This window comes from Convolutriloba macropyga, chromosome 6 (genome assembly GCF_964194025.1).
Source record: "Convolutriloba macropyga chromosome 6, txConMacr16.3, whole genome shotgun sequence".
NCBI lineage: Eukaryota > Metazoa > Xenacoelomorpha > Acoela > Convolutidae > Convolutriloba > Convolutriloba macropyga.
The window spans coordinates 12,529,322-12,552,212 of record NC_134473.1 but is presented as its reverse complement, the minus strand read 5'-3'; the positions used below and the strand labels follow the sequence as shown (position 1 = coordinate 12,552,212).

General features: G+C 35.8%; 1 protein-coding gene across 1 annotated transcript; it reads left to right on the top strand.

The window, feature by feature from the left end:
- Nucleotides 1–14,297: 14,297 nt before the first annotated feature.
- Nucleotides 14,298–17,263, top strand: LOC142340784 (uncharacterized). Its single transcript, XM_075391492.1, has one exon. It carries the CDS (start codon nucleotides 14,750–14,752, stop codon nucleotides 17,138–17,140), a length of 2,391 nt encoding a protein of 796 aa, XP_075247607.1. The 5' UTR covers nucleotides 14,298–14,749; the 3' UTR covers nucleotides 17,141–17,263.
- Nucleotides 17,264–22,891: the final 5,628 nt, after the last annotated feature.

Sequence of the window (22,891 nt, the reverse complement as noted above, 5' to 3'; positions counted from 1 at the left end):
TTCCAACAGCGTGAAACTTGACAATGCAAGGAAGTGGCACAGACAATTGGGTCATTTGAATCAAGCGGATGTGGTCAAGAATGCACCAGAGACAGTGGGGGAACTCGATGATGTATGCAATGTGTGTGCATTGGCCAAGATCACAAAGACTCCAGTACCAAAGTGGCAGAGACCCAAGCAGAAGAGAAGCTGGAGAGGGTGTTCACAGACGTGATGGGACCTTTCAGAGTAGAGTCACTGTCAGGGTTCCGGTTCTGCATAGTGTTTGCAGACCAGTACACGAAGTTTGTGTTTGTGGAATTGCTTAAGGCAAAGAGTGAAGCATTGGCCAGCCTGAAGAAATTTGTTCTCAGTGTGGGGACGCCCAAGAAGCTGAGGCAAGACAATGCGAAGGAGTTTCTCTCAGAGCAGTTCAAGACGTACTGTTTAGATGCAGGCGTTCTACAGGAGAAGACCATACCAGAAACGCCACAACAGAATGGGTTAGCTGAGAGGTGCAACAGGACACTGCTGGAGATGCCAAGATGTTTGCTCATTGACTCAGGACTTCCCAAGATGATGTGAGGAGCAGCAATTCTTCACGCAGCAAGGATCAGAAACTTGGTTGTGAGACGAGGAGAAGAAAAATGCCCAGCAGACCTGATGAGAGGTATAAAACCTAAGCTTCCTTTTAGTAAATTATCTATTTTTGGTTGCACAGTCTTCATGAGGAAGAGGGACAGAGAAGTCAGCAAACTTCAACCCAAGGCACTGGAAGGAAAGTTTGTGGGTTACACTGAAGGAGAAAACGGATACCTGGTGTACATACCCAACACACGCAAGGTGATGGCAGTTCGAGATGTGATCATCAAGGAGTCTGAAGTGGGCTCAATCCCTGACAACAAAGAAACGGCTGACCAACTGGATGATGGGTGGGAACTGGGAATCTGGCACCCAGATGATGTTCATCAAGACGATGACAACAGAGAACGACAGGACACATCTACTGCAATAAAGGAGGAGTGGCATGACGCAGGGAGCGTGAATACTCAAGAAACATCACAGAGACAAGAGGCCTCGGATGTTGGAGAAACAGCACTAGATGAAGGATCTACTGCAACAAGAGGGAGTCCCAGAGACTCAGAGTCACTGGAAGACAATGACACAGAAGACTTCTCACAGTTAGAGACAGTTGGCTTCAATGAAGATGCACTGAAACACGCGGACAGAGCAGAGCCCAGACGAGGGACACGAGCAAGGAATGTTCCGAAATTTTTTGGAGAAGTCAGGACCCATCTTGCTGTGACTGAGGGCGACTATGTGGAACCCAAAAGAGTCTACGAAGCCAAGCAAGGTGACAATTGGGACCAGTGGCACCGGGCAAGGAAGGACGAGGTCAAGGCACTCCAAGACAACGAGACTTGGAACCTAGTGAGACCACCCACAGACAGGGACGGCATACCGGGCAAATGGGTCTACAAAGTGAAATTGGGACCACTGGTCAAGTGGACAAACACAAAGCGCGCTATGTGGCGAAAGGCTTCAAACAAGTGGAAGGACTGACTACTTTGAGAGTTTTGCGCCTACCTGCAAGCCAGAGACATTCATGATTCTACTTCAGCTATCAGCCAAGCAGGGCCATGTGATGCACCAATTTGATGTCAAGACTGCTTTCCTGCACTCACCAATCGAGGGAGAAGTGTGTCTGTAACAGCCACAGGAGTTTGTAAAACGCGGATCAGATGGGGAGAAGTTAGTATGTCGACTAAATAAATCTATTTATGGTTTGAAACAGGCTGCTAACAACTGGTACAAAAAGCTGGCAAACTTCCTACTGAGACAGGGGTTCACCAGAAGCAGGAACGATCACTGCTTGTTCGCAAGATCAGAGGCAGGGGATCACACCTTCATCTTGGTCTGGGTTGACGACATCATAGTAGCATCAAGAAGTATGACAGTCGTCTCTGATGTCAAGAAGGCACTAGAAGCAACCTTTCACATGGAGGACAGAGGGAGACTACACTGGTTTCTGGGTCTAAGAATCATACGAGAAGATCGCAAAGTCACAGTCGACCAAGAACGCTACATAGAAACAGTGCTTGAGCGGTTTCAAATGGATCAATGCAAACCCTCAAGAACTCCAGCTGGTTTGATTTTGAAACTTCAGACAGCACAGAACGGAGACGAAGAAGTGGACCAGAGGATCTACAGAAGCTTGGTTGGATCACTTCTGTATCGGCCAAACAGACGAGGCCAGACATCATGTTCGCAGTCAACATTCTGTCCAGACACATGAATGCACCTACACCGGATGTGCGGTAAACGACTTCTGCGATATCTTCAAGGTTCAAAAGGTTTAAAAATTACTTACACAAAAGAAGCTAGTTATGATTTAGTGGGGGAAAGTGATGCAGACTGGTCTGGAGACGTGAACGACAGAAGGTCAACAACGGGCTATTACTTCAAGCTCAACGGACGTGGCGCAGCACTCAGCTGGGGTGTCAAGAAGCAGGCCACAGTTGCTCTTTCTTCATCAGAAGCAGAATATCAGGGCATGGCAGCAGCAGTTCAGGAACCACTCTACCTGAAACAACTTCTAGAGGATTTTGGCATCCAACAGAAACGTCCAAAACCAATTGGAGAAGACAACCAAAGTTGTATCAGACTCTGCCAAAACCCAGTCATGCACAAAAGGAGCAAGCATATCAAAACGAAGTTTCACTTCATCCGGGACAAGACGGAGGATGGGACTATTTCAATTCATTACGTCCCTACAGACAAAATGGCAGCGGACATCTTCACAAATTCTTTACCCGTTTCGAAAGTGGAAACATTCAGAGCAGTTTTGATGGGAACAGACTCTACGCAATCAGCTCAACTCTGAGTGGGGGTGTAAGAATATCGATCAAACTATAGTCTTAAACTTAGTGAGAATTAGAAAGAAAGTTTGACTTACCAGATTAGAAAGACAAGCAATATGACTTCGATCAAAGAAATTATATAAGTGAATCGTAAAGAAATGGTGCTTAGAATCAATATTCGGTTCAAATTGGTGAATCTAGATAACTATTATTAGATTTGAGTTAGATTAATTGATGTAAAATCTTCCCAGCATGTATTAAATGATGATGATATCTCCGGAAGTGTGAATGAATTCTTAGAAAAGTGCAAATGCATTCCATTTATGGTTCCCTTTGCGACTGATTTGCAGAAGCAAACCATATTGGGTAACCTTTGCGACCCCCACTATAAATCACGGTGCTAAGATTAGTTTTGTATCATGTCTTTTTCACACTGATAATGGGTATATATACAACTGATTATTGAGTCCTTTTTCATCCCCAAATTCAAATCACCATCTTGATCTAATAATCAGATCTCTCCTGTAAATCTCTAAATTCTACTGTAAAATATCATTTTGTTATTCTCTCATTTTTGAGAAATTAATTCTTTTACTTAGTTAAAAACGCTTTTTATTCCGTTTGCGAAAGTCCATAACCCAACAGGTTATGGGCCCAGCAATTCTCTAAGTCTTAAAATTAATTTCCAAAACAAAACTAATTTGTTGTTGACAGTCATTATCCTTTTCTGCTTAGTACCTTTTATTTTCACAACTGTTTTGCCTGCTCAAACTCCAATGGATCAACAGACAGTGAAGCTGCTGACCTACACAGGAAAAGCACAGTCTTAATTAAAAGAGACCTTCGACATAAAAGCCTTGTGAGGGCACTTTAAAGAATGAATCACAAGAACTTGACAATTGGGATTGTTGGGTCGGCCAATCAATCCGACATTCAAGTGGTCATGAAGGAAAACACACAGGCAAACTATACACCGCCGGGCTCATCTCCAATGGCAATTCCGCCTTCATCAACTGCTGCAGCTTGATCGACTTAATTTCTCGAACCTCAACCAGGCTAACTGAAAGCTCCAATAATTCCAAATATTCTCGACATGCCTACATTGCCAAAGCAAAAAAAAATATGGAACGCGTACATCCCAGTGCTATGCCATTATACATGTGAGAGTGCCCTAACCTTGAAAGAGTCAATAGCCTCATAACGACCCAGTCTTTCAAGCGCAACCGTTAAGAAAAATTTTGCAGACTGACCCGTGAAGCAGATCAAGACAGCAGTCCAATTTTCAATCTGCTCCGTGATCCTAGCAACTCTGTTTAGAAGCCAACAATGGTCAGTTTGGCAGGGATTAAATTATTAAACTGAAACCATTGAATTAAAAAATGAAAACTATTGCAAAACTAGTCTATTGCACAGAAAAAATCCTGTGTTTGATCATCGTTCCCTATTAATAGCGCTGATAACTTGTACACATATTTGTACATTTTATACACTCGTTGAATAATTCAAAATTTCAAATGAGTTATTTTCTAATGAGAAACGGTAATTTAGTCGGGATTCGGTACTACGTTATCATATACTGTATCTCGTCACACTTTCATTTTAGTTCGAAACGAACTTTCGAGCAACCAAATTCTGTTGTCCGTTCTTTTTTGAATGGGCGATTCACGCAAGATGTCACTCATTCACGTTGTAAAGATCTCTCGCAATATAAAATCATATTGCTCTAAAGCTTAGACAAAAACAAAAAGGCTCGATAATGTGCGCTCGCACATAAGGTTCCGACCCCGCTCCTCCTCAATTTTGGCAAAATAACTACCAAATGAGGAACAGATAGAAAACCCCAATATCTGAAGTATTTTTCAAAAAAATAACCTATGACCAAAAAGATAGCCTCCAAAGCAAATAACTCAGTGGAGTAAAAAATGACGCATTAGATTGATGAGATCTGTCGTTAGTCGTTATTAAGGAAGCGAGTCCAGACGAACAGCAGAATCAAACAACATCAACAAACATTAATTACATTTAAAACTTTATGTCCATTTTAAAAATAACTTAGTAACAAAGTCAAAGTAGCGTCAGTTAAAGCTCAAATTAAACAAAATAACTTGTACTTCACTAGAAAAGATATGGGACAAGTCCATAATAAGGCTTGGTAACAGTTAGACAAAAAAGGACAAAAATATTAAAGTGAAAAAATTCGCAAATACTTTTTAAAAACGATTAATATCAAAGTATTTAAAACCATTAGGTGTATTATTACCTATGCTTCTATAAGTGGGCATTAAGACCTGTCATTGCTCAAATTTTTAGAAAAAAATAATTCAAAACTCATAAAAGCCATTAGCTACATAATGGAACTGTTAAATAGGTTCTTTTCTTCGTCCAAACGAAGCCCTTGAGACCTGCAACTATCAAGAATTTGTCTTACGTCTACAAAAAGAACGTCAAACATGAAAAATCTGAAATTTTTTTTTCTTTTAGTGAAAAACCAATGTCGAATCCAGTAAAACCATAATGAATTCGACTAAAACAAACAAAATTGAGACACCAATATCATGTGACACCTTCCCTTGACAACAATAATGTCATATATGACCAGTAATTAATGAGACAAGGCAAGTTGAAAATTTTTTTTTTGCTTTTGAAAACAATTGTTTTCAAAGTCATGAAAACCATCAGCTATCTAAACAAATCAGAAAATGGGTTCACCCATTTTTCCATAAAAAGCCAATGAAACCTGTCGTTAAACAGTAATTTTCATGCGACTATGAAGACAACGTAGAAACGACAGTTAAAGATTTAAATCAAATACATTTTTCGAGAAAGTGGTGTCGAAGATGTTGAAACCGTAATCTATTTTTTAGATGTTTTTCATGTGTTCATTTGTGCATTGTTTTGAACATCAATTTTTTGATATGTGATTTGTCAGTAATGTGATAAGGTGACAAAACGAGAAAAAATAAAAAATGGGCAAATGCTTTAAAATCAAAACAAAATTGTGAAATCTAGCTGTATCAACGCCAGAAAACAAAAATATGGGGCGTAAAACTGCAGTAAAAGTTAAATTTTAACTCAGTAGAAAGAAGAAGCATTATTTCCTTGCTGACAATAAAAAACAAGTTGACCCAATTAAGGAAAAAAATAGAGGCGTTATTTATTTAAAAATCAAATTTTTTTAAAAGTCAAAACGACTATAAGCTTTCAAGTAAAAAAAAACTAGAAACTATAATTTACAGTTGGTTAGGGAGCCAGTTCGACCTATCGCCATTGAGTTTGATTTTGAATCTTCTGTTCTTTAATTAAAATGGAAAAGAACGAAATTTTTCTAAAAAGATTGACTGATTTTAATTTGATCTTTTTGCGAATTTTAACTGTCCAAGATTAGTTCAAAACTAGCCCCGCTAAGGCTGTTCATCCATTAAGAACACCGAATTTTTTATAATTTTATAGATATAGATAAATTGTGAAGTAAATGCTGCGTTTTCAGAAATCAACTAGTAAAGTTAGCATGAAAACCGCAAAACTTTAATTACAGAGCACTCTCAATAAAAATGGAGGGGGGACTAGACATTTTTAAGTTCACAAAGGTTGTGTTAGTGGTTTATGGGTGTCTAGAAAGATTTAATCAAAGTGGACTAAGGAGGCTTTTTTCGTGATATTTTTGACAAAATATTTTTGATTTGGAAATATTTAGCCAAAAAATTAAATTAAAACAGTCAAACAGTCAGAAATATTTTTTTTTCTTTAAAAAACAAATCAGTAACACTCTTTCTAGCAATTTTAACAAATTTTAGCCAAAATCAAGAAAATTTAGGCAAAATTTCGGAAAATGTGAAAGAAATTAACGCAAATTGGTCTAATATTCACAAAATTTAAAACATCGACAACTTGTTCTAGAAACCAAAATTAAGAAAATCTTTTTTAATCAATATTCTACACTGGATTGGCTTTTTAATGATACCTGTCACAACTGTTTACAATGAGTATATCGATCTGCCAAAATTAACTAAACATAAAAAACCCATTTGAATATATATAATTCCTCACCCCTCAAGAGTGTTCTGAACAATCATTGATCTCATGAAACTGTTCTCGCGGTTTTTAACTGCTGAATTGGTCACAAAACTTCTTTTCAAACTTAATAGTTCTGTATTAAACAAAACTCTTTGTCAAAAAGCGACAGAACTAATTCTTTTATTTCATACCGCAAAAGCAAGTGAGATACTCATGTTGCAGCTTGAAAAAAAAACAAAAACAAAATTACTATTAAAACAAAACGATAAGATGTTTCATTGTTCCAACCCCCACTTTAGTGGGGAGGTAGGAACTATATACTAAAATGTGTTTTTTGTTCGGACATTTTTGGTCGATCGATATATTCACCGTAGAGAGTTGTGAGTGCTATCATTAAAAAACATTTTTGTCCTAGAACTTGGATTTCATTCTTTTTTCGAATTTTGTTTTTACAGGGAAATATCGATGTATAAACTTTTGTGAAAATTCGACAGTTTTTAATCACATTTTAAGTAATTTTTTCGGTAAGTTCGGTAATATGATTTAAAAGGATTGAAAAAATCAACGGTAGAGTGTGATTGATACATTTAGAGATAGATGAGCGTTGCTGAAAGGTTTGATTGGGGTTTCTTTGGCCAAAAATTTTGATAACTTTTTCAAAACTCAGACTTTTTTTCAAAAATTGCACAAAATATGGTTTTTGAATCACATTGTTGAACTTTGCGTAAAGTGGAGACCTAGAAACCGCTGACACAATCTCTTTGAACACCCAAATATAGCCAGTTGAAACTCGGCGCCCTTTAAAAGTCTACTGGAATTAAAAATTTGCCGTTTTTGCAAACTCAACTGGATAATTATGCAAAAAGCATCATTGTTTTTTTAATATTTGAAGTAGTTTGCTCAACAGTTAGTCCAATTCGCAAAAATTTGAAACACTTGGGCTGTCTTTGGGCGCGCGGCAAATTCTTTGATCTGTTTGATATTATCATGAATTCTTCAGAAATTAATTTATTGGTGCCGCCTTTTTTTCAAAATGAATAGCTTGCGTTTTTTTTAATGTTAATTACTGACGTTTTTTTCAACGCTCCAATTATGACAGCTCCTATTTACGTTATAAATAGGCCGCATGAAGATATAGTTTTTTTCAGAGAAGATAATGGTTTTTATAAACTTTAAAAAATAGTTTTAGTAAACTTTAAATAAATTACTGTGTTTTGCATTAAGTTGTTATTCGTTTTTTATATTATATCTGACAACTTTTAGCTTATTCTCATTAAAAACAAATCAAAATTTCTTTCCTATAGAACAAAAATTATCTTTGTGGCGGGTTGTTTTATAAAAACAGTTTTCTTGGCTTTTGTACTAACAAATTTCATACAAAAATTTATGTTTTTGGTGCATAATTGCCGATTATTGCTGTTGGTTTTGTTTCTTTGGTAAATTCTCACATTACTCAACAATCTAACAGAAAAGAAAGCTTTACAAAATTTGTGACGGAACAGATTGATTGTTTGCTTCACATAAGGTTTTAAGGGCTGCGGCATCGTTCTCCTGCAGAAGTCGGTAGAACTTTTTAGTTTTTGCCCTCTATTTCTTCTCTGTTTTTGTTGCCGTATGCCAAATAATGGGTAATTAAAGGCCACAGTAGCTAATTATAGAATTATAAAAGATCCTCATAGCTGATATAGGTATGTAGCTTATGGATTCATTGAGTTTCCAATGGATTTTTTCTTAACAAAAAATGTAACAGTTTTCTTCAAAATATCACTTTTTTTGCGCTATTTTCTTGTTTTACAATGATGTATGATTTTCGTAACTTTTCCTCATTATTGAGAGATCTTTTTATTGTTTTTTTGAACAAGTTACTCTCCCATTTTTTTGTTGTTTTTTTGCTTTGATTTTGAAAAAGTATTTTTGCAAAAAAAAATTGATGACGTTCAGACGTGACGCAAATAAAGAAATTATTTTCTTGCGGTTAATATTTTATAAATTGTATGACTTCGACACTGCAATTTTGTAAAAATAATTGTGAAATTTTTTTAGTTCAGCTTGTATTTATTTTTATTTAAAAGTCTGACGGCTTAGTCTCACTAATAACAGACGCAATTAATTTTCCGAGAAGTTGGAAGATAATCTGTCTACTCTTTTTTTCGAAATCTTGTGTTTGCTAAGAATTTTGAGATCATATGTTTTTTTACAATAAATTTTTGAGATTTGCCCATCTTATTTCTGTTTATTGTGTTTAGCATCTCCATAGACAAGTCACATCCGTTATGATATCAGCTATAAGTTTTTCTTTATAACGTCTTTTCCCCAAATTTTCCGTTTTCTTGGTACAACTAGTTTTCATAAAATATTCGTGATTTTTTCATTTTCTTCCTTTTTTTAGATTTTTGTTTTCTGTTCACACTATCGCAATAATGGGTTGTCTCCTGAACAATTGAAAAAACGCATTCAAATTTTGTGCAAAATTTTTATTTCTTTTTGCCTGCATTTGTCGTTTTCTTTGCAGTCGTATTCTGGATAGTGACTCAATCGCTCTCTTAATCTCAATGGAAGTATAAAAAAATCTCTCAATGATTTCACTTGATGCATAATGTATCTAATCTTTTCAACATTAATTCTTTTCGAAGAAGCAATGTTTTATTAAAAGCTTAGCTCTTTTGCTCATTTCTAGTTGACATGTTACCAAGTCGCATTGAGGAAAAATTCCATATTTTATAACTATAATGAACAGCGAGTTCTGGTGGTAACTAAAATTTGTAATCAATTGATTTTTATGGCCATTTCTTCTGTTAGTCATTTTACGGTAATCACAGGTCTCATTGGCCCGCCAAAGTAGATTGTTTCATTCATTTAGTAGTTTGTTGAACGATAAATTGATATGTCAATTTTTATTACCTCTTCCACATTTGGTAGACAGTTAAGTAAAAACCGTATTTGAGCGGCGTCGGAACTTTATGTGCGAACCCACATTACCAAGCCTCCTTGTTTCTATTTAAGTACCGATAAAATTTGATTTGCTTTGCGTTCAAAAGTTGGTTTTAACGTTCTGGAGAGCAAAAGGAGGCAACTTTTTGATTTTTCAAACACGCTACTCAGCACTGTAACAATCTTGTCTACCTATGTATCAATTTAGATAAGTCAGCTAAAAAAATGGCTCCCGTTTTGTTGAAAACTAATATCATAAAAACAACTTTAATTGGAAGTTTGCAAGATTCCTTTTTTGAAATATTTTAAGTGATAAACGAAAACAAAAAATTGGATTTCCTCTTGAAAAAATCAAAGTGTTTGATTTCAGATTTTAGTGTTATCAAATTACCAATACAATTGCCTCAAAAACCCTAAAAATAAAACAGATGAGACAAAGTTGAACGATTAGAACCATGGGTGAAGATGAGTTGCCAAAAACAACATTTTAAAAATGTTTTTTATGTCGTTGTTTTATTTGTGTGAAAATGTGAATGTATGTGAATGCGTGTGTATATAGAGTATATAAAAGGTGTCTATAATAGAGAGAGAATGAAAAAGGTAGTAGGAGAAAGTTAGTTCCTTTAATCGTTAGACACAAATAGAGGCACTGTGCAAAGATGTCAGAAATCATTAAAACTAAATAGAAAAATTATTTATTATTTCTTAAAAATTGCGGCTTTAAGTTTTTCCAAAACCAAATTCAGTTTTTCCAAATCTTCGTGGTAACACATCTGTAAGAAAATAATATATTCTTTATGCTTTTGAGACATCAAAAATAACAAAATATTTCGAGTAATTTAAAAAAGTTTCATATCAAATATTAAAGCCAAAATCACAATTACCGAACCAATTGCCTCAACCAATCCACACCAAGTTTTATGAAAAAAAAACTGTGAAAATCTAATTGAACATGAAGAAATTGAGTAAAGATCAGTTGTCAAAAAAAATTTTTAAATATTTTTTTTGTGTTGGGTTTTGTGTTTGTGCGATTTTCTTTGTGTGTGCATGTATGTATGTATGTATGTATGTATGTATGTATGTATGTATGTATGTATGTATGTATGTATGTATGTATGTATGTATGTATGTATGTATGTATGTATGTATGTATGTATGTATGTATGTATGTATGTATATATGTATGTATGTATGTATGTATGTATATATGTATGTATGTATGTATGTATGTATGTATGTATGTATGTATGTATGTATGTATGTATGTATGTATGTATGTATGTATGTATATATGTATGTATGTATGTATGTATGTATGTATGTATGTATGTATGTATGTATGTATGTATGTATGTATGTATATATGTATGTATGTATGTATGTATGTATGTATGTATGTATGTATGTATGTATGTATGTATGTATGTATGTATGTATGTATGTATGTATGTATGTATGTATGTATGTATGTATGTATGTATGTATGTATGTATGTATGTATGTATGTATGTATGTATGTATGTATGTATGTATGTATGTATGTATGTATGTATGTATGTATGTATGTATGTATGTATGTATGTATGTATGTATGTATGTATGTATGTATGTATGTATGTATGTATGTATGTATGTATGTATGTATGTATGTATGTATGTATGTATGTATGTATGTATGTATGTATGTATGTATGTATGTATGTATGTATGTATGTATGTATGTATGTATGTATGTATGTATGTATGTATGTATGTATGTATGTATGTATGTATGTATGTATGTATGTATGTATGTATGTATGTATGTATGTATGTATGTATGTATGTATGTATGTGTGTGTCTGTGTGTGTGGGTGCGTGTGTGTATTGTATGGGTTGTGTCTTTGTATGTTTTTTTGTGTCTGTGTCCTTCAAATTGTTGTACACTTTTTTTGTAGATTGTGCTAAGGTGTTTTCCTTTTGTCAGCATTTTTTTGGTTCAAACAGTACAATTTTTTTCTCGAATGCATATAAGGTGCTTTCGGATGCTACGAACGTTTTCCCAACGTTTTCTCTGACAGAAATTAATGCTTTCTTAATTAATAACGAGCCATCTTGTTTTGAGGATAGAATAGCTATTTTTTTACCCCGTGTTCTGGAATAATTGCTGCTGATTGAAGTGCACATTCCAATTTACCATGTCCTTTTTATGCTAAATGCTAGCCTGATCTGTTTAAAAAAAATTTGCTGTTGAACCATTGTTCAAATTTTACTTACAATTTGAGTTAAATTTTCTGAATAAAGAGTAGATTTTTGACGAAAGATTCAGCAAAACGACAACTGAATGTAAAACAACTTGCAGGCAAAAACGTCCAAAATTGAAGGAAAAATGTTCAAAAGTATTTAAATTGACAAAACCAAACCAAACCAAACCGCCAATTGACAAAACTATGGTCACAACACCCCCCCCCCCCCTGATAATGTGGAAATAGCCCAAATGGTGTATAAGACTAAAGGACGAGCAGGTGAAGTTGGGTGCCTGTTTCTGGTTGAGTTAGCAGTGAACTAGCTCTCTTCTCTCTCTTCTTGTCTTCAATTTGTCACATCGAATTTGGGCAAAGTTGCCCAACTCACCTCAGCAGTCAGGGCAGAGACAAGAGGTGACCAGACTTGGTATTTTCTAATTGTGTTATTTTACAAATTTGTGTGTAATATATCGTCTCTAATTACACGCTAGGTGAGTTAGTTAATTTGGAGCAGAGCTAGTAGGGCTCTAATTGCGCAATAAATTTGTCACGTTAGGAGTACATTTATAGTTTAGAGCTCCGTTTTTAATAATTGGACTTGGCATGATTGTAGGTACCGTTTACCTCCTGTACGCCAAGTAGCGGCGCCTTGGTTCTCTCGATTGTTTCTGGGTAGGAATTAAACAGGCAATGTTTAGCGGTTTAGCAAGGCGAGATTTCACGGGACTTTTTGAGAAGTTGTGTCTCTTTAGCTAAATAACATTTAATAACATTAGGGAGCAAGTTAAAATTGATTAATATTTATCAAAGGTCGGGATTAAGCTAATAAAATTTGATAGGGTATATGCGCAAATTGCAAAATAATGCATTTTCTAATAAAATTTATCTTTTTGTACTTTAAAGAAGTTGTTGTTCTTATCGCTTACCACTTATTAGCGCACAGTATGCATTCCTAATGCACTAATCCCCTCTTGTAGCCAACAACTTCCACTGGCAACTTTAGTACCACCACTTCTGAACAACCAACTCCACTGCGGAAACCAACCAACTTACCCAATACGGGAGAGAGGTATAGTGGAGAGGGGGGGGGGGGGTCAATTTGTTCAGACATGCTGCGATATTCCTCAAGCGAGTAATCACGACGGGACTTAGTTTAAGACCACATGTTATGATCAGATTGTCAATTGTTTTTTGTTTTATCTTCAACAATATGATTGGATGATATTTAGACGAATCACAAAGCAATTTTAGCATTTTTTACGCGCAAAGCTTTGGTTTTCTAATTTTTGTGTTTTCAATCAGAAAAAAAAGGTTTTGGGATGGATAATTAAGGGTGGGCTTTAGCTGAAATGGGAGGAAATATTTAATATTTCTTGGGGTTGAGAAGAGGTCAGTCAAACTTGAGGAATGTCGGTTCTAAAATGGAATGTAGGAATGGGCTATTTTGCCCCTCTTTGGGGGGTTGGTCGAGATTGGATTTGGGAGTTGATTTGGGCACAAGCTGTGATAGCCCCCCGTGATGTATCCAACGGTTAATTCTCACTTAGTACACCTGAAACGGAAATAATCAGCACACCTGGACGCACGCGCTGAACAAATTGGACTGGGAGAGGAAAAACATGCCCAGCTGTGATAGCCAGCCGGGAGAGGATATACTGGGAAAACAAGCAAAGATAAACAGCCTCTGGTCATTGTTTTCATTCATTGTTTCTCAATTATTATTCTAGGAAAACAAACAATTTCCCAAAGGAAAACAAACAATTTCCCAAAGTTAAGTTTGCTGGATAGTTTCACTCATTTAATTTTTTTTCCTCTTGTGTTGGAAAAACAACTTTGACAAATTAAAATTCTAGTATTTTCTTAATCAACCTAAAAAAAATGACTGATTTTTGAAGCTGTTTCATTTTGCAGATTTTTACAACTGGCTTCAATTTGAACAATTAAAAGGCGAGTCCTTTTTGACTGCTTTTAAATCTGTACAGTTTAGTAGAATAAAAATTGAGCATGATTTTTGCTTTTTAACATTTTTAATTTCGTGTCCCCATTTTAGTTAAGTACTTTTTGGCTTCCTTTTGATTTGTTCAGCCTTTATTTTATTGCTGCCAAAATTCACTTTACACTTGTTTAAATTCGGTCTAAATACAGTAGAGAATAGCGGCTTATAACTGGATAATTGTCCGGCTTATTTCAGCCAATCAAATTGCTCTATTTAAGCAACAGAAGACAAAGCGGGTAAAAGTAACTGGAAACATCCCCGGGTCTATTAAACTGGACTTCACTTTTTTGGAATATTAATTATTAAAAACCCGCTACCTTTTCAATCAGATTATAAACAATTTTCAAACAAAAATTTCATTGACTTTTAACTTTGTTTGTTTTTGAGTCAAAATTATTTCGGTTCAGTTGCTGTTGCGCCTGAAAAGTTGTAAGACAGACTTTTAAACTAAAGTTCGTCAAACTTGTTTGGATATTCGCAAAATTGAATACTTACCCGCTTAATTATAACCGGAAAAACGAACAAAAACATGCTTCTAAAAGTCACAAGTCGCACAATTTTCTATACTTCAGATTGAAAAATTCAGGACCAGCAACTTTTATTTTGCCAGCTTAATTCCAAATTTATTGCTCAGCCTTTTACATTCCGAGCATACAAACCTGTCATTAAATATTCCCGATTAAAAATCTGAATTATTCTTAATTAATTCAGCACCAAATTTGTTATAACTTTTCATCAGCGAAATGGATCCGAAATTTCCAGTTTTCAACCCCACACTCTACATGTGGCAACCTTACTTGAGTGCTTTGAACAACGCCCTTCTTACCCAACAAATGGGGGCTACTTCCAGTGCTTCTCAAAACCCTCCAATCTCTGGTCATCACCCAGTCCATCCCAGTTTGCCCTCAAACCCAGCAGCATCTGGAGCACACGGTTCAGGATTCCCCTTTGGGCCACCCGGACTTCCCCAACTGGGACCGAACCCACCCCCTGGTATTCCGAACCCAACTGCAGCCGCGGCTGCCGCAATGGCCAGAAGACTTCCCCCCGTTTCTGGACCTCCGACTCTTCCGATAGATCTAGGGTTGAAACCGCCCGGTGACTCTTTGCTGTCAACGATTGCGGCCCAAAGACCTATTTTACCTCCAGAGGCCGACTTGTTTCCAAAAATGTCACCCCAGCAATTGGCATTGCATTTGAGTGGACGTTCAGGAATCCCGCCACCACCTCCACCTACCTCGATTCTCTCAACATCCGATGGATCTCGCGAGGGTCCGAGTCTGATTGGGACCTCGAACAGTGACAGACGCCCATCGCCGTCAACATCTCCCCGCTCATCAGCTGCAAATGCCGAATCACTTTCAAAACACACTCTACAATCAACAAAGTGGGCGATAAATGTCTGGAACACCTGGGCTAATCAAAAGAACAGTCGAATTGACCAGACAAAAAGTTCGAGGAGTAAAATTCCGACCATACCCGAACTGAGCAAAGTTAAAGGTGAAGATCTTGATGTTTTTCTTTCTGAGTTCATAACTGAAGTTAGGAGATTTGATGGTGAAATGTACCCCCCTGATTCCTTAATGGTGCTCTGTGCTGGAGTTCAAAGGTTCCTCCGTGAAGATGGCAACCGTCCAGATTTGTCATTTCTAGACGGATATGACAAGGATTACCCAAAGTTCCAGAATGCCCTTGGACAAGTCGTGAAAGACCTGCAAGATCGTGGAATTGGAACTGTGAAAAGAAAAGCGGACACATTTAACCAGGAAATGGAGAAAGAACTTTGGAACAAAGGGGTTCTTAGCTTTCATTCCCCTAAAGGTCTTTCAAGAGCCGTGTATTTCTATATCACAAAGGGATTCTGGCTTCGGTCACGCGGTGACCACCGGAATTTGGTTGTGGAAGATTTGCAGTTTGGAACAGACACTTACGGTCAGTACGTTGAGCTGGCTCAAAGGTACTTTCACCCAAAAAAGGAGCAAACAGTTGCCCGGAAAAGCCAACCCGTGCGACATTACAACGTCGACCAAAAAATGTGTCGAGTTTACGCGGTTTTGAGCTATTATTGCAAGCTGATTCCCCCTCAAGGTCCACTATACCGGAAGCCGATTGAGGAAAGACTGGACGGCAAAACTGCTCTTTTCGGTTCCGCTGCAATTGGAGTCCATGCCCTGGAAAGGATACCGTCAGAGCTAGCAACTGAAGCTGGTTTTGATGGATACTTCACCTCTCGAAGTGTCTGGGTATCCGACATCCCCTGCCATTGCAACAAGTATGTCATGGTTCTCAAATCCTCATCAATGCTTCCTTTAAATCTTTCAGCTAACCCTGCTGCACACCCTGCCGGAATTGTAAGACCTCCCGGGGGTCCACCGCCACCCCCTCCTGGAAGCTTGCTACCTTTAAACTTTTCCAGCCCGGTTGCCAGTTTAGCTCCCCACTTGATAAACCCGGCATCTTTAGCCTCAATGGTCTCCCACTCAATGATAGCCTCAAAAATGGGCGCATTTTGCCCGCCCACACCAACCTCATTGGGGTCTCTCGGCGACTTGAAATCACCTATAAAAGTCACCCCAAGCAACATAACTCCACCGATTGTTACAAAAATTTCACCACCCCAGAGGGCAGAATCCGAGGATAAAAGTGGATCTCAATCAGAACCCGGGAACTTCGACAATTCTCGGAAACGCAAACTCTCCTTACCCTCACCGTCAGCGAATAACGGTAACAATTTCCCCGATTTAAGCCCAATGTCTTTGCCTCCTCCGCACAAACATTTAACAGTTGACACAGAACTGAAAAAAGCGGAACAACTTTTCAATTCGTTCAACACCCGACCACTCGATTTGTCACGACGACTTAGCAGCCCCGAGAGCGACTCGGATGCCGACTCGAGTGACGTCGAGATCGACGACAGACTATCGCCGCCCTCTCAGCCAATCAAAAACGAGAGCTCAAAGTCGTCGTCGTCCTCAGCATGCTTTCCTAATTTGGAAAAGCATGTTTCAAGCGGTGACCAAGAAATGATGAACCAAATTTTGGATAAAAATGAAATAATCAGTGTCTCAGTTGAGACTTCGAAAACTGAAGATTCAAATCAGAACTATATAACTTTGAAAATTTTTTATGAGTAAAAGCAGAAAAAAATCATTTAAGTTGTACTTTATTTTTTTGTTAAATTTGTTCAACTAATATCACACAAATTGCAGTTTTAATTTGCTCGCTTTAATTCTTGTGCCGCTTAAAAAAAGGCTTGTCTGTACGCCTGGATCATGTTTTATTGGCTTAATACTTTGATTGTGAATTAAGTCTTTTTATTTGCAATTTCTGATTAATTACTTTAAAAAGTATAGTTTACCGGTTTCATTTGGCGAGGGTGGGGGTATAAATTTGGTTTAAAAATTAATCATTTTTTAAGGGTGAAATTGTCGAAATTTCTGAACATAAACATGATCCAATTCGAAAGCCTTCGTTAATGTTTCGCTATTTAGAAAATGTTTCAATTTCTTGCTGCTTTGTTTGCGGCATCATCTTATATCCAAACTTGTCTTGAAATGAAATATTGTAAATAGCTGTCCTTTTTACTCTTAGAGTGGTATTCAGCTGTTTAAAAATCATTCATCATTATAATATTTTGTGTAAATTTGTCACCTTTTCATTCCACTTAAATTAACATTCAATTTCGAATTTAGCAATCTAGTTGTTGATTTGAAACAAATCAATTCAACCGCGTTTAATTTATTTTTATGGAACAAAACTTTTCTTTGTCATTTTAAAGACTTTAACTTGGACATTTAATTTTTTTTCGTGATCGAGTAAACTGAATGATAATAATCCTTTGAATGTAGCGAAATTTGCAAAGGTGCTTAATTTTAGCCAATCAGAATTGAGTATTTTGGAGATCTGTCAAAAGAAGTGTGTAATTATTTTGGAAGAATCTAAAGAGCAGCAAAATGAGGATAGAAAAGGAAGATTTTGAGAGGGTTGAGAGAAAGAGGGGATACATTTTGGGAAACAAATGGTATTAATTTGGTGGTTGAGTATTTGGGATTGTAAAAAGTGGTTGTAAAAATTAGGCAATTTAGGGGGGCAATGGGGATGTCGTAAAGGGAGCTTCTGTATTATCAATCGGCGGCTAGGCTGACTTGGATTTATGTGGATAGTGCAAATTGAATCTGGCGGTGTATTTCATATGTATCTAATGATAGCCACTATAAACGCTGCTTCACCGGGTATATAGTCCATTTATATTATACAACATGGGGGTCGGTAGGGTAATTAAGATGAAATTTAGTGTACATTTGAGAGTAAAAAATACACGGCCAACTGATAAGCTGTGCGTCGATTAGTTTATGCCCTGATAATTATTATTGCACCCTGTTATTAGAGCACACATATACGCACACAGACACACTCAAGCCCCGTCCGTTCCACTGGGGGGCTATTCCTACCCTCATCCCTCTCTCTCTCTCTCCTCAATTTATAAACTGCCGGGTTAGTAATAATATTAACCGGAGCATCAAACCGGCACATGATTCAAGAGAGTAATAAAGTTTTTGACTTCACAGGACGGGATCGGAGCTCAAGTTGGGGGGTGGTGAGGCGTGTCTGAATGATAGAGATAAAGTTACAACAATTAAACTCAGCCGCAACAACCTCATATTGTAAAAGAAATACCCAAAATTATATAAACCGATGCCCGGGTTCTTTGAGGTTTAACTCGAAGGGATTTTATTTTTCAAGCAGATGTTTTTTAATATTATTTTCTGTATATAGTTCCAAATTTTGCGACGAGAAACTGAAAAAATTGCTTCAAATCCTTGCTTAATTACTTGTTAAATGTACAACCTCAAAAACGAGAAGTTTTATTTCGCTCAATTAGAGCGGAGCTATAGAACAATTCTTCCTCGTCTGAATCAACTCACCCTTTCCTGAATCCACTCTATCATTTCTCCCCTCCATCATTTCACCCCGGGCCCTACCTCAGCGCTCGTGGGACTTTATATGAAACTATTACAACCGAACTTTGGATTAAGTTAACAGCTTAATTATGACTAAACATGCATTCAATGTCGATTGCTAACTGGCAGGATGAAATGATGGAGGGTTTAAATTATATGGGGTTACGATAAGCGGGATTAAATGAATCGGGGTGAAAAATAAAAAGTTGAAAAATATGCTGTTTAAAAATCGATAAATCTCAAAAATTTGAAAAGTATATCAATTCAACAAAAGGAATGTATCAGTTAAACAAAGGTAATGGCAACCACGATTAATTCATTCAATTTATACTTGATGAAAAAGTTTTTAAGTGATCAAATATTTAAATGTTGAAAAATCATCAAAGTTATTGATCAGATCATGAGTCTATAAATTTATTAGTTGAAAATAAATTTTAATCTTGAAACAGCCCAACTTATAGCCCTGCACGGTTTTGTACCGGTATTTTCATGAAAACAACTATTGGAAGAGATCAGTTATGAAAATTAAAGGTAACAAGTTTCTTTAGAATCTTCATCCAAATCAAGACCAGAAAGTTATCTTGTAAAATTAAGGTGTTTTGCGAGATGAAATTCTATATGGCAACTTCTTGCGAGTTCGCTTTGGTTGAACTATAATCTAATTTTTTCAGTATTAGCATTTATTGCATCATTTCTTCTAGAAACCATTCAGGAGTGAGTTGCACAAATTGAACAACCTGTAAATTGATATAAAAATTCAAAAAATAACAAAAAATTTAAAAATTTGTTTTGATTTAACAACCTTATTTAAATTGGTTAGTAAATGAAAGCTCTACTGCGGTCTTTAAAAACGAAGGTTTTTCTACCAGTAGTCTGACCAATCGTTGTTGAAATTTTTGACTGTAAATTTTAACTACTATCAATATGTACTTTTTCGATCATGCTTGTATAGATGACAGTATTTAAACAACAAAAAATCTCCCGCAACATGAAAAAATTTATGCAAAATAGTTTTGATTAAGAAACTAAGGTTATTTATTAATAATCACTTACAAGATTTGTTTAAGAAAACAAAAAAAAATTGGTAAAAATGAGTGATAACGGTTGTAATATATATCACTCTTAAAGGATTCTGTGCCTCCCCCACACATCTAGGGCCCTTTATTAACCGCTTCGTTGAAAAAAACTTGGTTTTCTATCTTCTATACTAACAATAAACAAAGGGATTTGCCGGAAAAAAAATGATAGGTATAGATTGCATGACTCTGAAGTCACTACAAAAAATTGACACTGATCGGGATCCACAAAAGGACTTAAGCAAAGTCTTGTAACCATCTTGAAAAAAAATTAATTGTGAAATAATAAATTCAGTCGACACGTTTGCTTAAAAAATGTGACCACAACTTTTTATTGCTAAAAAAATTCAGATCTATCATGCCACTTAGTGGGCGCAAAAAGCTATTGCACACACGTAGTACCACAAAAAAAAGATTGAGAAGTTTTCTATTGGTCTGGGATAGTAGCAAAGCAAGAAAAAAATTTCTTCTGTTCCCTAGATTAACAAGGACAAAATATTTGCTTGAATTTCGCCTTTTTATTATTTTTCGGACATGTTTGTATTTCATCTGTTCTCTTGATAATTATATTATATATTTTTCATTAAACATCTCTAACAAAAAAAGATCACCTAATGTCAGGGTGCAATTAATTGCGGAAGAGTCTAAAATCAACGCAAAAACAAGTGACGAATGATTTCAGGGGCTAGAAAAGGTGAGTTGAAGATAATAAGAAGTGGATCAAGAAGTTTTTGAAACCTCCATTGAAATGAAATTTGCCTGCACTGTTGATTTAACATATCAAAATATATATCAGCTTAATCACAAATTGAGAACAGTTCAGAGCAAGCATTACTGCTCCAAAATTTATCGATTTTTCATTTTGCATACGAATATACGCAAACGAAGATGTTGGTATAATAAACGATAAGACAATTGAAACCATATAAAAAAGATAAAACATTTGAAACCAATTGAAAAACACTGAATAGAAAGGTGAAAAGTCTAGCATTAAACTGTGCTTATAGACTGCATCCGGGCAATCCGAAATAATACCAGAAGAAATTGAAATCAAATTATGGCAAACAAAATTCTCGAAGCTCTTATGGAAGTATATTTTCATATCGGCATCAATTTTTATCTCCAAGATATTGAGGGAGTCACAATTTATGCTTGGGAAAAGGCTGACAGTTAATACAACTTCGAATGTGGGAAACAAATGAGTCAATTAGGGAGAGAATCTGTGGAAACAAAGGGGAAGGCGTGAAAAATATTTAGAGAGAACCTGATTCCGATGTCCCACTGGCGGTGTGCATTGTCCAGTTGCAATTGTAGAGATACACTTATAAGTCTTATTTTAAACTCGTGTGTTTGTTTGTCGTGGACCATTGTTAAATAAGAAAATCGAGGACCTTCATTTTTTAAATCTAAAAACAGGAAGCAAATGATGTTCATACTTCTTGATATACCCAATCTTTGCTTATTTAGCAATGCTGTTTTCAACAATATTACATTCAAAAAGAAATAGGAAAAACGCGTTTTTACATTTTCTGGAAATTTTAGGTCTGGCAATTTATCTAAGAAGATCTGAAAGTTTAGAAATTGGCACTGTATTTTTTTAAGTCCTTTTTCTTGTACTCCGGTATTATCTCTTGCGCAGGATTTGGGTTTTTAATTCCAAACAAATTTGAGACTGAATTATTTGATGCTTTCTTGTAAAAACCCATCAACAATTTAACCGTCGCCAATTAAAAATAGATTTTTAATATGAGGCAAATCTTTTTTATCTGATTGCATTGTACGTCTGTTGAGATGAAAATAAAATGCGTTCAATGAGTGGAGTGATCAAGAAAAGAATCAATTAACACATTATTAGTATTAAAAAAATTAACACCTTTGCGCTGCTGCCGTTCTTGAGAAAGCAAAATTAACGAGAAAAGGTGCAATCAGCTATAAAAATGTGTAGTAATGTGAGGTAATGCATTAGGCGAGCACTATTTTTAATTCTGTAACTAATGGGAAAACTTTTTGAAGCACAGGATTTTACTTTAGTTTTTTTGTGGTAAACTTTTGAATAGCATACTACAACTCCACTGAGTTGCCGTTTAACTAAAATAAAACAAAAATTTTTCAAGTTTCCCGGACTGATTATCGTAATTTGTCATTTTTTGTCGAAAATTTTTTAATATTTTCTTAAAAAATAGTGTCTTCTTTGGACCTTTACGAATTCGAATTATATTCATAAGTTTAAAAAACAATTTTTTATTTCTACTTTTCTTGCAAAAATAAGGTCAATGGCAATAACCTAAGTGTTGGCAACTACGATATAAATATATTTACAGCAATAATTTATATTAAATTATACAGCAAAAATATATAATTTATATTAACAGCATTTAAGGCCACTACCAAATTTTTGGAGAAAAGCAAAAAATTTTTGTTTTAATTTTCTTATGTAATAAGAAGAAGTAGGACTTCGTTAATGGCATTATTTTTCTGTGAACTTACACTATTGAGAGGTTAAAACTGAGCAACATGTATATGTAATTATCAATTATGAAAACTAATTTTGTGTCTATAGTTAGAGAAGTCAACTGCGATATAAATATATTGTGACCTTTTATTAAGAGCATTTGAGGCCACTAGCAAATTTTTTGAGAAAAGCGAAAGATTTTCCGTTTGATATTTTTTATGTAATAAGAAGAAGTAAAATTTTGTTTAAAGGCATCAATTTTGTGCGAACTATAACTATTGAGGGGTTAAAATTGAGCAACATGTCCAAGTAATGATCAATTATGAAAACTAATTTTGACAAATTTAATACTGTATCGGCTGCACTTTCAATCGGTTGCGACGCGGAAAGCTTTAC

Bases quoted from the DNA above. Each gene is read 5' to 3' on its own strand.
- LOC142340784 (XM_075391492.1), top strand. From the start codon at position 14,750: ATGGATCCGAAATTTCCAGTTTTCAACCCCACACTCTACATGTGGCAA.